This window comes from Falco peregrinus, chromosome 18 (genome assembly GCF_023634155.1).
Source record: "Falco peregrinus isolate bFalPer1 chromosome 18, bFalPer1.pri, whole genome shotgun sequence".
Taxonomy (NCBI): Eukaryota; Metazoa; Chordata; class Aves; order Falconiformes; family Falconidae; genus Falco; species Falco peregrinus.
In genome coordinates this window covers 6,392,741-6,410,231 of record NC_073738.1, presented here as the reverse complement: position 1 = coordinate 6,410,231, position 17,491 = coordinate 6,392,741, and the positions used below count along the sequence as shown (strand labels likewise).

General features: G+C 51.7%; 1 protein-coding gene across 1 annotated transcript; it reads left to right on the top strand.

Moving 5' to 3' along the window:
- Window positions 1-11,549: 11,549 nt before the first annotated feature.
- NXPH3 (neurexophilin 3) lies at window positions 11,550-13,677 on the top strand. The gene is made up of 2 exons (XM_005235854.3): window positions 11,550-11,752; window positions 12,949-13,677. The coding sequence occupies exons 1-2, from the start codon at window positions 11,696-11,698 to the stop codon at window positions 13,675-13,677; spliced, it is 786 nt and encodes a 261-aa protein (XP_005235911.1). The 5' UTR covers window positions 11,550-11,695.
- Window positions 13,678-17,491: the final 3,814 nt, after the last annotated feature.

Sequence of the window (17,491 nt, the reverse complement as noted above, 5' to 3'; positions counted from 1 at the left end):
CGGTGGGATGCTTAAGTGAAGCAAATTCAGCATCCTGACATGGGTTTTGTTCCTAAATCAGACAAAAATTAACCACCAGCTGGTTGGAACTTAAAAAAAGACAGAGAAATCTTCCCATGAAGTCATTCAAATGAGGCTGGAAATTGTCCTAAAGGGTCGGCTTTGCCGATGAGGACAGCAAAGCTGAGCCATGGGTTTCTGTCCCTGCTCCAAGGACTCCTTATGCATTTTGCATTAAGCAGTAATTGGATAAAATGCATAAACAGGCACTGGCAGAGGAAGGAAACCCAGTGCTCCCTCTCCCCAGGGTGCACAGCTCTGCCAGCCAGAGAGGCACAGTTTCTGACCACAGCTTTTGGTAAAAGGTTGTGGGACTTTATCCAAAGATCCCTGGTGGGGAGCTGTGCCCTGACCCCCAGCCACTCACCTACAGGTGAAGGACACATGTGACTCCTCCACCAGCAGGAAGGAGGATCAGGCTGTGGTCTCCCTCAGCCTGGAGAGGACCATAACCCACCCACAACGGCACCAAGAATCCCCATGACCTTTATGTGTTCCAGTTTTGGGTGCTTCTCCCAAGGCTCTGGCTAGCCTGGGATGTCATCCTTAAGCAAGCATCCTGCAACACCCATTGAGGCTCATCCTTGGCTTCAGTTAATTAGGAGGAAAAAAACAATCTTGCATTCACTGGGAGACTTTCTGATCTAATAAATCCTCCTCCCTCCCTAGCTGCCATGAATCGCTTCCTTTGCTGCTGCTAGACCTCGAGGCAATCGGACAGAGCCTGCTCGCCACTTCGTTCTGTAAATTACAGCATCAATGGACCCAGAGCCTCAGCTGCTTTAAACTGGCCCTGATCCTCAAGCTGCTCTATGCTGTCTGGGATCCAGCCACTGGAGTAATTAGGAAAGCTGCATCATTATCTGAAGTACGGTTTTCCAAGAGCAAATCCATCTGGGTTATTCCCTGGGGAGTCTGAGCTTGTCAACACAGGCTTGCACAACACACTGTGCTCTGCCTCCGCCTGTGACAGCAAGCACTTGGTTTGGCCACAGGAAAAGGGTTTGAAGAGAGCAAATGGGTTGTTTTGGGGGTAAAATGGGAGCTATCACACCAAAAAAGCAATGCTGGGACCAGTGTTGCAGCCTCTTTGCGTGCAAAAAGTTGCTTTCCCCCCACTGACCTGCCAGCCTTCTCAAGCAGAGCAGGAGGGCTTGAAGCCCAGTGAAGTGACAAGCAGAGCCTAAAGAAAGGCAGAAATTCCCCCAAAGCTCTTGTACAAGCAAAGCTGTGATGCTGTGGCCCTGGAGGGCAAAGTCACTCATCAATCACAGCCCCACCCAGCACGTGTCCATCCCCGCCCCCCGTCCCCCCTGCCCCACCCCCCACCCCCCCAGAGCCAGGACTCCACCTGTGTGGCCCTGTCCCCTCCTTGGGGACAAAGCTGGGCTGGAAGTGCAGGTGTCAAGGAGGAAATTTGCAGCTTTTTGGCTGGATTTGTTGCTTTTCAGTGGTGATAAGGCAGCTGGAGGGTCAGGGGGTGAGAGGAACTGGGAGGCAATGGGGCAAACACAATCGCTACAGTATTTTCACTTGGGGTTCCAGACAGTGCCTTATTTTGGGGAAGAAGCCAAGAGCAACCCCGGGCTGTGTCCCAGCACGTGGATCTGCGTTGAGCACGCACGTCCAAACCTATCTGGCTGCTCTCAGCCTGCATGTCTCACGAGGACAGCCTGCAGGACCCTGTGTCTGAACTGAAAGCACTTTGTGCTCTGGGCTGAGCCCCCCAGGAGCCCCCCAGTGCCAGGTCACAGCTGAAGGCTCAGCAATGGCAAAGGGGACCGGGCTGGAAAGGCTCAGGTCAGTTTTTCCATCACCACTGAGATGGATTAGGGATGAAGGCCAGTGCTACTACAGAAAGAAGGGGCTGAAAAGGCAAAGCCATCCCCAGGAAAGCGCAGGGTCTCAGCTGCACATCACCCCATGGGGAGCCCCCAAATGCAGAGGTGAGGGCAGGACCAGGGCTGATGCTGCTCCAGCCCCACAGCACACAGAGATGTCACTCAGAAACACACATGCAATGCAATGCGTGCTCACCTCCTTTTTTAAAAGCACTGAGCACCTGCCCCATTTGTCCTCCTCCTGCACATTCCCTCCAGCCCACGTGCTCCTCAGCCCAGTGGCCAAATACCCTCAACAATCCCCCCACCTCCACCCAAAACAAGCTCAAGACACCTCTGCCAGGCATGTTTCTGTGGGTGACTGGATCCCCAGGACAGAAAACAGCTCTGCTCTGAGCCTGCCAGGACAGGGGATGCTGCACTTGGCCAGCACCAGCCACCCCTGGCTTGGACCCAACCCAGGCTACTGACAGAGTGCGAGCACTGGAAACACATCACTGAATACCTGTCCTCTGCCTCTCCTGCTGGCCCTTCGCCACCCTCCCCTCTGCATGGGTTGCCAAAAATTTACATTTTTAATCATTACAAGGAAATTTTGGGGTAGGGGTGTCATTAGCCAAGCCTGCGAGATTGCCCAACCACCCTCCAGGACTGTCAGCAGCTACCATGCACCACAAAAATGTATTTCCACATCATCAGGTTAGCAAAGTCATTGGGAGTATCAAGGAGCACCTGGGCAGAGCATGATCGATGCTGAGCAGGAGCGGGGTGGGCATCCCCACTACATGCAGTGCCCTGGTGATGCCGGCAGAGCATATAGCCCCGGGTGGGATATCGCCCATTCAGAGGACTCAGAGGCAGGTCTCTCTTAGATCAGCCAATGCAGCTGAAAAAAATAATCAGGTCAGGTTTAGGGCACTAGTGCCCTTTAGAGGAGCTGCCTCTGACAGTCTCCTAGAAGAAATTACCTCGCCATCCTTGGACCTCTTGGGCAGATGTAAAACATCAGCAAAAGGGCCCCTCACCTGGATTTTTTACCTGCTGTGACATGAGACGAAGCTACAGCCCCAGAGCCAGTGGCCAGGCTGGGAGTCCTGTGGCATGCCAGGCTCCCCATCCTACCCCAGCCCGGCAGGTTCGTCCCTGGCCAAGAGCATGGAGAGTCTCAGCAAGGTGGGGAAGAACTGTTCTGAGGTGAGGCTGGAAAATTCCTGGGGGTTTATGGCCCAGACGGCAGGTGAGAAGCTCTGTGAGAAACAGTCATGGGCAGCGTGGAAAATGGGGCCAGTGCTGGAGGGTTGCCTGCTGGGCTGCTCAGAGAGCAGCTTAAATATTGCCAGGAAAAGAAAAAAGAAAAAAAGAAGGAGAGAGAAAAAAAACAAGGAGCTGTTTTCCCCCCTTCTCCAAATCTTCAGAAAAGAAAAATAATCCCCTTCCCCCGCTTTTTCACCAGTTCTTATCCCAAAACACCCTCCCTGCTTCCTTATCCCATTTTTTTATGACAATAAGGCAAAATTTTCCATGGGGAAAAAAACCCACCACCTGTCCAGCCCACTCTAGAATTAATAAATATTAATCATGAGTATTATTACATGCCTCCAAGACAGGGCTTATCTCCCCTCCGCAGCCAGCCCAGGGAAGCTCAGAGACTTGAACACCCAACACAGGCACAGGAAGATGCAGAGGGGGACGGGGCCAGGGGTGGAAGGTTTGTCTAAAGCAACTCTTATCTAGAGATTAGCTAAGGGAGGAAACCGAGTTTTCAAGAAGAGGCATTTGAGAAGTTCAACCATCTTCCTCTAAAATGTGCCTGAGAAATTAAGGTTTTTCTAGGAAAGCTGTGATAATTCAAGGGGCCTGGTAGGGGCATCTCCTTCCTCTGCTGTTAGATACACACTGGTCGTCTTTCCAAACCCCTCTCTGCAAATGTCAGGTGTTCACAGCACATTTAAAATGTGAGGTGAGATCCCAGCATATATCCCTTGACTCCAGCAGCTATGACTTAAATATCAGTTGACATGCAAGGCGGGGGAAAAGCAGCCCATCCTAATGCAGCAGAGCTGCAGACAGTTGCTCTTTCGGGACCGAAGCAGAGCTTTGAGCCTCTGAGATTTGCTGCTAAGAGGTTTTTCCTCTCCTTCCAGCTTGAGCAGCAAACTGTAAAGATTTCAGCCTCTTCCGTGTCCAGACTAAAATAGCACAGATGGCATTTTGCATGCAGATATCTTTTTTTCCCCTATCCTTTCAAAAGCAGGCAAACAACTCAGTCCCAGCCAGAGGCATCACAGCATTTTTACTGATCATTTTAATTTCATTCAGCACTGCCCCACTCCAAGAGCCAGTCAAGAAACCCTGACAGCTGCAAGCCATGCAGTTTTTGTGCCAATAGATTGTACTGCATTTATATTGCCTTTTCACAGTGATAGGATCACAATGTAAATATGGGACTTGACCCATATTTATGTTACTGTAAATGTTACTGGGACATGAACCTTTTTCATCTCCAATTTATCATTTCAGATCTGCCCTGGAAAGCCGGTGGCATTGCCGTTTGCTGAGCCCAGCAGAAATGAGCTGTTAATCTCTGTCCTGCTCCAAAGGAAGGAGATGCTGTGAGATGCATCATCTCACCATCACCTCCACCAGCGATTCATCCAGCAGAACGCCCTGCATTGCCTGAACAGGCAGGATAAATGACTTTTTTTACCCTGATGTTTGTGTTTTTGAGGTGCTGTTGTATTGGCTGCCTGCACATGCTCTGCTGTCCTATGGGAGGATTTGAAGGTAAAAATTAAAGCCTTGCTTTGAGAAAAATCCTACACCCTACACCCAAAATGCAGGGAAGGGCTGATCATGGCTCCAACCCTTATCTCTTCACAAACACTCCTTTGGCACGGCTTTGTTTTCCCCAGGATTATTTCTTCTCCCAGAGAGACTCCAGTTGCCTCTTTGGTTATTTTTATGAAATTATATTCAGCCTCAGAGGGTGGGAAGGGAAACCAGAGCCACCAGTCCCCAGCCAGGGGGGGACCTGCTGGGCCTCTCAGGCTGGAGCTGAGCACCCCTGGGGCAGCCAGCTGTAACGGCCCTCTCCCAGCACCCCGGACCAACAGGACCCCCTTTCCAGACCCTCCAGAGCAGAAGCAAGAAATTTCTTTACTCCCTCATTTGGCCTGAGAAAATCAAATGAAACAACACAGAGAAACCTCAAGGAGATGGAGATGAAAAAAAATTATCAAACCCCTCTGTAGCACAGCAAAACAGGGCACACTCACCCTTGCCAGGTCCCCAGCTTTCCTGGGATAATCATGATATCCGCTTGCAGAACCGTGTTTTAAAAGTTTCCTAAGTTATTCAGTTTTCACGTGCGATCTGGGCCATAAATAACACCTGACATGGGAGGTGGGTTTGGGCAGCATCGTCTGCTCCCAGGCCAGCAGGTTGTGGGGTGCGCTGCGCTCGCAGCCCCAGCAGCAGCGGGTGCACCCCGAGCCCAGGCGGTGCCCAGAGCGGCTCCCTGCTACCCTCTGCAGTCGCACGGCAGAAGGGCTCGCCGGGCTCGCCGCCTCCTCTGCCTCTCGCGCGGCCTTTCGCAAAGGCAGAATTCACCCCCAGTCCTTCCCCAGCCCATCTTCCAGCTCCCCACCCGGGTGTACCCTGCATCACATCACCCCCAGATGCCTCAGTGAATCCCCAGTCGCATCCTCACCACAAGATACTGGGCTCCAGTTTTGCCTAACCCCCCAGGTTTTCTCTATTTTTAGGCAATGCCTTGCCAAACCACCTCCCCCAGCTCTTTAGGAAAACCCCATTGCCTGCAGGTGTCTGCAAGAGAAAAAGGAAATGGGGAGGAACCTTTTAATTTGTTTTCCTGCTTACAAATCCAAACGGACTCCTACAGCCTTGGCCAAGAGGTCTTGGCACATGGCAAATGTGCTGCGATGAGGTGTTACCTTTTAGAAATTATTATTCTTCATTACTGGAAAAGGAAGGGGAAAGACATGTGTGCAGGGCTGGGAACAGGGCAGAGAGCTGAGGCAGCACAAGAAATGAGATTTAGAGAAAGTTTTCCCAGGAGCAACATTATTTTGCATTTTAGTATCCAACAAAGGAGCCTAACGTGTTCCAAAGACAAAACCAAACTGCTCTTTGGAGGTACCCAGTTCCCAATCCCCAGCAAGATGGGTCCTACCTGGCTGGGAGGGTTCAGCTGGATCCAGAGAAGGGCCGAGCATAGCCAGGGATAGGGCTGTCACCTCCAAACCTCCCACCTGGCAGCTGAATTCCAACAAGGCAAGGAATTTAGGAGAAGTTTCCCCAGGACAGCACTGGAACCCAGAGCATGAACATCCCCTTCATAATCATTTATTAAAAAAACAGAGCTGTATTACATATGTGAATGCCAGCAGATGCATGCACACATACAGTGATACTCTGGGGGCTGGAAATCTGCTTGTCTTGCATATGGAGAGAGATGCAGGTGATGGGCACCCAAGAACCTGTCCTCTCCTCCTAGCTTTGCTCCTTGGCCCCTAAAATCAAATCAGTCTGGAATAGCTGTATTTACCAGCCTGGAGAAATGTTTTGGTACCTGCTAATGAAAGGGCCTGTGAGAGCTAAGTATGAATTAACCACATTTCTTGTATTTCTGGGTGCTGACGGCATCCAGCTGCTCCCTGCGCGATGGGAGCACACCCCTCCACATCAGCCCAGCCGAGGAAGGCAGAACACATCCAGCCGCTCCTGGAGGAGAGGCAGGAGACAGAACATTGAGCCATGGCTCAGTGGAGCTCAGCCGAAATCTCACTGCTGTGGCCAAATAACCTTGGGGTGTTGGGCTGCGAAACAAAAACAAGGATGGCAGCCTCTTTCCCGGAGTAACTGGAAGAGGAAAAGGCTACATCAGGGAATACACAGCCTCTCAGGCTGTATATCTCTCTTAATCAACACCTGAATTAATTATCTGCCTCCCCTTACAGCTGTCAGGCATCTGAAGGCTTGGATTCCCACTCTCGCTATGCTCCCTTGCTTCTTTTAAGTCTCTGCGTAAGCCAGTCTCCCTGACCTCCTGATCTTTGCTGTCTCTCCCAGAGCATCTTCACACTCAGGGCTGGGTTTTTTTTGGTCTTTGGCACTCACAGCCTTGACAGTGCTGCTTAACATGCAGCTGCTCCAGCTCTGCAGGAGTCGCACTGTGGGTTTACAGGGGCGTCAGACCCATTGGGCAGTTCTGTCATGCTGCATCTCTCCTCCTCCGTTCCAAGCCCTGTTCCCTTTAGCAATGGACCTTAGAGACACATGCCTGGCAGCCTGCAAAAGCCACCAGGACCTCACAGCACGTGTCCCATGTAGCTAAGCTGCCTCTGTGTACGTGGGTGTTTGCAGCATGTTACCGGAGGAAGATGCCCAGCAGCACCCTGCCACAGATAACTGCAAAACCCTTATCCTTGCTATTACCGCTAGTGATGCTGCCGACAGCCAGCATCTCCCCCAGCATCACACCCCTGCATTTCAGGTCACTGCAACCTTTCTGCTTAAAATATATTCCCCTTCCTGGCCTTTTTTTGTCTTATCTCCTTCTATCCCTAATTCTGCAGATGTTGGTAATGCTGCACGGAAAAAAAATGCTTCCAAAAATAATATCCCTTAATAGAAAGCTGCTTTGGTAAATGGGAGGTGCTTGGTAGAGCCTCTCCCCTCCCCGTTTCACTCCCTCCTGGTGCTCAGCATCCTGTGATTTCTCGGCAGAGCTCAGCACCCCTAGGCTGAGCCCATCTTGCCAGCACAGGATCCCACTAGAGGGCAATAGAAACCCAGGAAAAGAAATGCGGCGCTGGGCTGCGCAGCACAGGGGAGAAAGGGCCTGGTAGCACGGCCAAGGCTTCTTTCCATTCAGCTTTCAGATAAATGACACCTAAAAAAAAATAATATCCCAGGTGCTTTCCTGCAGCCTGGATTGCTTTCCCCTTGCGGGATGTGCATCGGGCGAGGTACAAGAGGCTGCATCCTCCTCCCCCCCGCAACCATTTCCTGCTTGCTGCAGTGGCAAGAACATCCCTCCCAGAGAGCTGGATCCCCTGGACCTGGGGAAAAAAGAGTTTTCCCAAAGCACCAGAAACTCGTGGGTAATGTTTGATTTTGGAAATATGCACAATTTGAGAGTGTATTTTTGCAGCAGCCCCTGGAGCCCTAGCTGGGGTGGCCAGGCCTTAGTGCTAGGTGCTGCACAAAGAAAGGCAGCTGCAAGAGCCCCATCACTCCACTGTAACTGCATCCCAGGAGTGTGTCTCACCCAGGGGGAGAAGCCCACACAGGACAACAAGGAAGGAGCAATTTTGATCACTGAACCTTCCATTATTGCAAAACTCAGCAGAATAAACTTGCAAACCCCACCTTGGCACCCACCAGCTGGAGCTGCAACTTTGGAGCAAACGAGCTGAGCAAAGCCAGGGCCCAGACCTCGACACCAGCTCACCCCATCCTCAGCAGCCACCTGGTGAGAGGCCAGGATGCCCCCTCCAACCCTGCCACCATCCTGGCCTGGGACCCTTCTGGGCAAAAAGCAGCAGGGACAAAAGTTTTCTTTAGCTGTGTGGAAAGCAACACCCAGCCTTTCCATTACCTTCTCCCACCCCAATCCCATCTAATTTTACAGCACCGGGATTATATTCACCGGTGTTTAAAAGGAAACCTGTCCCTAAATGCTGGCCTGGACTTGCCTGGATTGTTTTATTTCCACCACTGAGGTCCCGTTTCTGCACGGGACATGCAGGAGCCCACTTTTACTCAACAGTCCTCTCAGATGCACCACACGGGCTGGGACATGTCCCCAGGCTGAAATGGGGGTGACATCCCCACCACTGCCCAGGGAAGGTGGAAGCAGCAGCCCCATGCTCACCATGCATGGACTATTTAAGTAGCTCCGGAGGGAGCCATCGCAGCACAAGACGAACTAGAACAGCTCCTAAATCAGTCCTTTATGCTGCTCCAGTCCCCAGCTCCCTCCAAACACCAGGAAACCCAGAAAGTCACATTAAATCATTTTTATCCCTTGTTCTTCCTCCTTGTCCTGAGCTGCGCTGACCTCAGCTCAGCCTCACTGAGTTGCGGGGAGGCAAATTGGAGCCACAGATCTGCTCGCCAAAAGTATTTTGCCACCCAGAACCACTGAGGGAATAGGTGGCATGCATCCAGCATGGTGGGGGAGGTGGCATGGACCAGAGCACATGGAACACAGACGGCTCTGGGAAGGCTGTGCAGGAGATGCAATGCTTGGAGTGATTGAAAAGCCAGTGATGGCACAGGCATTTGGAAGTTTTATGAAGATCTTTTATCGAAATCACAGTAGTTAGAGACATGCAGCCTATTAAAGGTATCCAGCATGCTGCTGGGGCCAGGACAGCATTAGTGCTGCCATATATTCTCCAATGCTGTGTTCCTTCTGGTTTTAGGAGGCCCCAGGGTCCTTCCAGTACCACTCCTGGATGAATATTCTGGAGCTTAACAGCCCTGGCTACCAGGAAGCTCTTTCTGAGGGATTTGTCACTCTTTTGCTCCCTTTGGCATAGGTTGACCAGGGGAACCGGGCTCCCTGGGTTCCTCACCCTCCGTTAAGGAGGTGTCTTGCCTTCCTGTGCCCCAAAATGTCACCACTCCAGGGAAGCAAGTGCCATCAACACCAAGCAAGTCACTCAACAGCAAATAAAAAGTGATTAAACCCCCAGGTAACTCCCATGGCATCTGTCTGAGATGGTATTTCCATCCTGACTCAGATTTCCAACAAACCCAGGAGGTGACAAGGCAGCACTGCAGGCAGGCACCTTAGATGCAGGCAGCGGGCAGCAGCCACCACACCGATTTGTCACCCACCTCCCTTTCCTCCCCAAAACCTCCCTGTCCAGATCCCAGCACAGCAATTGCAGCCAAAAGCTGGACCAGTTTGCTGTGCAGATGGGAGTGCTAGCAGGGCATTCAGCAAAAGCATCCTGCATGTCACAACATGCTCTTTCCCTGTCATTTGTTCCATCTTCAGCATCACTGCAAGATCTGGCTTTCCAAAGCCTTAGGAAAGAGGGAATACAAAAAAGAAAGAGGAAGGCAAAGTGATTTAAAGAAGAGGAACTGTCTCCTAGGGGGTGAAAAAATACATGGGTTAATTCTAGTCCTGTCCCTGGCAAGTTACATTTCAGTACTGCAACTTCTCCTGCTGAAAGATGGAAAAAGGACAACTGCTGCCTTCAGTGGGACAAAGCCCACCACACACAAATCTGTCTTTCTGTAACAGCAAACCAGTGGCTTCTGTTTCCTTTTTAAACACAATGCTGCCTGCCATCCCTTTACTGCTGGGATAATCCAGAAATCAAACCGCCTGGCTGGGGGGAAGAGGATCTGCATTTCTTTGTTCCTTGTATGATTTCCCAGGTTGCAGAGTAGCAGTGCCCCGGCACAGGTAAGATTCGCCACATCCCACTCCTGCCATGCAGAGGGAAGGGGAAAACGCTATTGCCCAGACTTACAGGTGCAGGTCCATGAATCACAAATAAATTCAACATAAACTTCCTACCCAGTCTGTGCCTTTTGCTAAGGAGATGCAGGACTCTCCAGGGAGGAGGAAAAAGCTTCACATCCTTTGCAGGTGGGTCGAAGGGGCCACCCCCCCATCCCCCAAAATCAAAAGACCCTGGAAATATTACAGTTCTATTTTAAATAATTTTAAGGGTGGGGAGGGAAAGAAGACTGCACAGCCACGTAGCCATGCAATGGGGGAGGAAGCATCGCTGCAGCAGCCAGTATTAGAGGAACAAAAATGAAACCTCCCCAACAGACCCAGGCCCCAAGAGTTTCCCTCGGGAGACCCCCCTGGCCTTGTCTATCACCTCCCAAAGGGCACAGCCACTCTGCCCCCGGCGGTGCCCGCCTTGGCCATGCCCGCAGCTGGGTCCTGCAGTCTCCCAGCGGGGACTCGGAGGAGAAGAAGCCTTCTTCCTTTCTCGGAGGGCTGGACTGTAGGGAGCAGGGTGGGAAGAGCGGAGCCGCGGGCAAAGGGTGATGCCACAGTCCTGGCTGTTCCCCTGGTGCGAGATAAAGACAATCTCTAAGGGCAAAGCCAATGACCCCCCGTGTGTCCCCCAAGCTGTTCCCCCACCCCAGTTCGCTCCCCTCCTGCCAGTTCACCACCAGCAGCCTGGGATGCTCCCTTCTGCGGAGCGATGAGGAGCCTTTTGCAGAACGGCTCCCCAGCCTTCCAGGGAATACACACACCCTGCCAGAGCTCCCTGAGCCCTGGGGACCCCCATCCTCCCCAGGGACCCCATCCGGCCCCGGGGACCCCCATCATCCCCTAGGGAACCCCATCATCCCCTGGGGACCCCCAACATCCCGGGGGAAACCCCCCAGCCGCCGGGTTGCCTTGCCTGGGTTGCAGGCAGCAAAGGGTTACGCTCAGAGGTGCCGCTCTGCTCCCAGCACCTGGCAGGGGAGGGAGCGAGGAGGGGATGGAGCGGAGTTTCTCTGAGTCTCCAACAAGGCAGCGAGGAGCAGGCAGCAGAGCAGGCAGCGGAGCAGGCAGCAGGTGAAGCCGCCTCCCGGTCCGGCAGAGCGGGGTGGGAGCTGCCGGAGCCACCATGGGCCGGGGGGGGCCCTAGGAACCGGCTGATAAAGGGGGACACCCCCTTCCCCACGCTGACGTCCCTCGCTTAAAAAGGAGGGAAAGAAGAGAGGAAAAAAAAATTAAAACCCACCCAAACCCTCTCTAAATTTGAGATCCGGTGAAGGCGGGCGGCACCGTCTGGAAAATGCATCTCCCTCAGAGCTGCATCGTCCTCTTCATCCAGGGGAGCATCTCTCTGCTGGTGAGCGCTGGGGAAGGGGAAGGGGTGGGGGGCTGCAGGGGATGGGGTGGGGGGTGACAGGCAGTAACATTTCCCAAATCAATTTTTTCACCTCCCCACCCCCCCCACCCCATCCCCTGAAAAAAAACAAGCATCCCAAAACTTCTGTTATTTTGCAGCAGATAGTGGGCGTGCAGTGGGCAGGGTGGGCTTGCAGGTAAGGGTACTTCCTGATCGCTCTAAAAAATCTGTACTGTGTGTTGTCCCCGTCCCCATCCCCATCCCGTCCCCCGCACAGCAGTACCGCTGCTGGGGGCAGCTGCTTGCACCCCTGGCCTGGGGCAGAGCCCCGCAGGCCGGCCTGGAACTCGGCTTCCCCATCTCCTGCTCTGCCGGGTGGCCCCGCGCACCCCAGGTGGCACCGGGAGGTTTGCTCCACAGCCCGGCACCGGGGGGGCAAGGGGGCTGCAGCATCCACCTCCTGCCCGGGCACCCTCCCAGCCCGCTGCATCCACAGCCTGGCAGCAAGGCAGCCCCCGCCCCAGCAGCCCCCCAGACTCCGTGTGTGTTTATGTTGGGGTCCATGGCTGGTTGCGGACAGAGCCCCGGTGCTGGCAGGAGCAGAGTTTGCAGAGGAGCCTGTGCATGACTGTTGGAGGCAAAGGGCGTCTGCCTGGGGTGAGAACTCACCTCTGCGCTTTAGCTGTCCCTCATGCTGGCCCCACTGCTCCCAGCACCGTGTCTCCCCAGACCATGGCAGTTTGGAGGTCAGAAGAAGGGTCCATGAGACATGCTGTCAGCAGTGAGGTCGGTGCAAGGGCCACAAGGTGGGCACCCTGGTCGCAGCCATGCATCCTCCCCCGTAGCACCCTCTCCTCAGCATCCGCAGAGATCCCCCAGGCGCAAGTGCCCTACCATGAGAAAGGTGCCAATGCCAGGCTGCACCAGCAATGGGCAAAACGCACCCGTGCCGACTCCTTTCACCTATTCCCCCAGCAACCACGAGAGAATGAAAGCAGGGCAAAATTGCTGCCAGAAGGGAAATCTGGGCTACAGAGAGGTAAAGGCAAGAGAATGGGGAAACAAGGAATGCAAGGACAGGAAAGAAGATGTCTAGGTCATGTCTGGAGGAGCGGGGCGACCCTGAAGAACAAACCTGGGCAAGGGTTGCAGGCACCCATCACCCATCTCTCACTCTCCACCATTGCTATGTCCAGGTGATCCGTGGCCAAGAACCAGGGAAAGGTGCAGAGCAACATGAATCCAACACCCAGGAGAGCGCTCAAGTGCAGAAGGCGAGAGGGCTGCTCTCTTCAAAATCCCTGTTAACTCCAACCTTACTGCAGAACATGACCCTCCTGGAGCTGGTGAGCAGTTCACGAGAATTATGGGATATCCTGGATAACTTGTCTGAGCGGAACCATGCACCACACCCCAGAGGACAGAGGGACTTGGGGCCAGCCTCAGGCAAGCTTAAAAAAATTTTTGGTTGGGGAGATTTCTATTCTAATATCAAGACAGTGAAGTTGAACCTCTTGATCACTGGAAAGGTGGTTGATCACGGCAATGGCACAGTCAACGTCTTCTTCCGACACAACTCTACCGGGCAAGGGAACATCTCCGTCAGCCTCGTCCCTCCCACCAAGGCAGTCGAGTTTGACCTGGAGCAACAGATCTTCATAGAGGCCAAAGAATCCAAAATCTTCAACTGCCGTGTGGAGTACGAGAAAGTGGATCGTGCCAAGAAGACCACACTCTGCACTTATGACCCATCTAAGACCTGCTACCACGAGCATACCCAAAGTCATGTCTCTTGGGTCTGCTCAAAGCCCTTCAAAGTCATCTGCATCTACATCACCTTCTACAGCATAGACTACAGGCTGGTGCAGAAAGTGTGTCCCGACTACAACTATCATAGTGATGTACCCTACTACCCGTCAGGATGATGTGCTCTGCCCATGGCAGGATGCCCCGGTGATGAGTGGGGGCAAGGGGGGGCAGGGGGGAGGGACAGGGACAGTTTTGTAAGTGGGGGCAGGAGCGCAGCAGTCCCTAGAAACCAGAAGCAAGGAAGGAAGAGGAGGATTTTCCATTTTCCCCAAAAGCTCCAATGTCAAGAAGAGGAATCTTAGGCTATGAGGTACCAGCATTGCTAAACCTGGCCTGGATCTGTGGTCTTTAGAGACTGGTACGTGAAGGCAGAGTCTGAATTTAGGATACAGAAAATAGGACATAAACCCACAATCAGGACTTGTGTTTCTCAATGCAATAATGGATTTGCCTGGATCTAGGCCACATGGTCCTATAAAAGGTTGGTGACCAGGCAAAGAGGGCTCCACAAGCAGGCTTACACAGCCTGGAGCCAGGGGAAGACCTTGGGGAGGAGAAAGGCACCTGATGCCCTCCATAGCTGCAAGATGGGCAGCCACATCATCTCCCCCACGTCTGAGTTCTGCAGTGGCAGGAGCTGGAGCTGAGTTTTCCTATGCTGGGGTGCAAAGGGCTGCCTGGATGGAAATGGGGAGCCAGGGTGGGCAGGAGGGACCCTCCCAGGGTGTCACCCCACCACGGCTCACACCAGGCACCATGGCACAGGGAGGTTGCAGGGACTTGAAACTGTGGATCCACAGGTAGAGAAATCCTGGTGGAATCTGTCAAATCTGCTGACACAATATATGATTCATGTGTTTCCCCTGACACGCTGTGATTCATGCGTTTCCCCTTCTTCTCATCTCATCCATGCTCCGTATCACTGCTGGCTCCCCAGCACCTGCTCCCACCCTTGCCCAGCCACATTCAGCTCCAAGCGTTGCCGTTCTTTGGTGCAAAGGTGTGCACCCACCTGCGTATGTGTGTGTGAAGTGGAGCTCTGACTGTAGCATTTAATTTACTTTGAAGGGAAAAAAACCCAAAAACCACAACAACAATGTCCTTGAGAGAGAGAATAAAGTTTTCACAGTGGCACCGAGGCAGGTCAAGTGTTTTTACTGAGAGCAATCTCAGTCTTCTCGGGGGAGAAGGAAAATACACTGGTGGGGTTGGGAATGAGGCACGGGGCGTTGCGATGACCCACACCCAAATTCAGCTCCGTTCAGATGCAGCTGAACTCACCCCATCTTCACCCCTTCTGGCGCTGCGTCCAGCTGGGCTTTCACCCAGACACCTCGTTACTATTGCTCATGCACGGGTTCATTCTGCACCACTGATGGGTATTCCCAACTGCCTTCCCTTCCCCATACATCCAAACTCAGGTTCCCACATATGTGGATACATTCCCTCCTACAAAGAAGGCCAAAAAAAGCAGGTGCCCCCCCCGCTTCCTTTACCCCCCAAACTCCCCATATCCAGAGCACCAGGCCAGCTCCAAAAATCCCACTACACCCTAGCAGAGTTACAAGGCAGCTATTATCACTAGAGCAGGTTTTATGCTTCAAGCCTTCACAAGTCAAATTCCTTCTCTACAGCTTTGAGAGAGGTTTGCTGGCTGCTGGCAAAGTTTCATTATATGCACTTTTACATCTAGGCAGAGGCTGGTTCCAAAATACATTGAGGAAAGAAAGCCTTTTAGTGCAATAATCAATGAGAACAGAAAGTTTAAAATGCTTTGAGAGCACGGTTTCAGAAAATAACAGGAGCAATATTCAGTATCGGGGTGGGGGGAAAAAAAACAACCCTACCATGAGCTATCTCACAAAAGTATATTCCCCAAGGGTTCACAGTTGCTTTAAGGAAGGAACACAAAAAGACAGGTTAAACCCTTTTCTGCCAGAACAGGCTAAACAAACATCACCACCACACACACAAAAGTTGCTCATTTGGAGAAATTTCAGACAATTGCCATTTGAAGAAACAGAGCAGACAGCGGGAGCAGAGAACCAGGCTACAAAGGATGCACCATTGTCAAAAGTGATGTGGCAGCTGCAGTTACTAGGAGACCAGGACAGGCCATTATTCGGGCTTGGGAGAAGAGGATTCCTGCTAGCAGAGTCACAACCCATGCTCAGAAAAGAAGGATTTCGCTGAGCTGAAGGGCAAACTACCCAAGAGAAAAAAAAAAACCCCACACCCTAAATCCACCTGCCCTTAGTTCCCCACTCACCCCTTGCTACAATGAGATGGAAAGGAGACCCTTTGCACCAACTCGCTTGGTAAAATTTCCCTCATTACAGACCAAGTCAAGGTGTACCTGAATGCACTCACTTATAGCTTATGATTATTTGCTTTGTGGGGTGCTGCTCAGGCTGTGTGGCACGGCGGAGATTGGCCACGGAGTTTTTTCTGCTTCTCAAAGCTCTGCAACTGCCTCTGCTGCAGGGTTACACAAGGAACCAAGGTTTAATTACTTTCCCCATTAGTAGATGGACATAAAAGAGACTGGGGGGAAGGGCGGGGTGTGTGTGTGTGTGTGTGTGTAATTTATCCAAATGAAGTTCCATGAGTTGCAAATTTCATTACAAATGAAGCAGCATGTAATGACTGTGGAAAGGAGACTTCAAAAATCCTCCATGACACCAGAGTTCAGCAAAGTGCCACAGAAGTATTCACAGGCATTTTTGCAATTAAAGCCTATCTCCATTTATAAAATGCAGGCCCTTATCATCTTTGATAACTCAGTGGACAGCCGATTCCTTTGTCTCCAAAGCAGGAAAAGCCCTGATGGGACCTACTTATTGCTGTCATCTACAACTACACAGTGAATGTTCTCCATCTCCAGTAATTAGCTCTCTCTAGTTTGGTAATACTTTTTACTCTTCCCCACAAAATCCTCCTAATTTAAATTTCATGAGTCTCCCAGCCAAGCTAACCTGTGCTTCTGCACATTTAGAAACCAGCTTCCCAGAACAGCCTGCTCCACCCTCCCACCAAAGTCAATCAGCAGCCCCCAGCCATTAATTGCAGTCAGAGCTGGTGAGGACCAGTCCATCTGGGCTCCCCAGCACTGGGATTAGATGAATCAGAAAAAAAAAAAAAAAAAAAATCAGGAGCCCATGGACTCACTGCAGGAACACAACACCCCAACACCCCCCCAGCCCTGACCGGGCTCTCCATTCCAGGGCAGTGGCTCCCATTGCTTCTGCCTCCTCCAGTTTTAAGGACTGAAGTGATGAGACATCTGGTTTAGTGGTCATCTTGGCAGCATTAGGTTTGTCGTTGGACCTGATGATCTTAAAGGTCTTTCCTAACCTAAATGATTCTATGATTCCTTAAAATGCTGGTTAACATTTGAATAATTCTCCCATTAAGATAATTTTCTCAACTTTGTGCATTCCAAGTGTTCCTTTATTAATTTTGCCCTATATCATAAAAAATAATTAGGACTAATCAACCTAAAATAAATCCATCTCTCTGTAGGTTACCAGGACTACTTCTTGGTTTGTATTACCAGGACTACTTCTTGGTTTGTAATCTTCCAGTCAATCAGACCTTGCCTTTCTATCATTTCCTATTTACCATATCCAAAAAAACACCCATAGCCTCAGATTCAAGTAAGATGCTCCCAGCCAGCTATCACCTCCAAAACGTGCTAATGCATTACTCCAGGATTTTGGAAAGAACAGATCTCACAGGAAGGTATGATTTAATGCAATGATAGCACAACCGGCTCCTTCTCACCACTACAATAACTTCAAGGCATCAATTTTCCTCAACTTGGGGTCAGTCAGGTATTTTCCAAACATAAACATTTTTAGCAGGTTCCAGCCGGATGCCAAGATCTCAAACAAGAAGGAAGTTTGCTCATTAAAAGCCTGTGGACAAACT

Coding starts and splice junctions, on each gene's coding strand:
- NXPH3 (XM_005235854.3), top strand. CDS start 11,696: ATGCATCTCCCTCAGAGCTGCATCGTCCTCTTCATCCAGGGGAGCATC. Junction 11,753..12,948: donor AGGGGAGCATCTCTCTGCTG/GTGAGCGCTGGG, acceptor TGCTATGTCCAG/GTGATCCGTGGCCAAGAACC.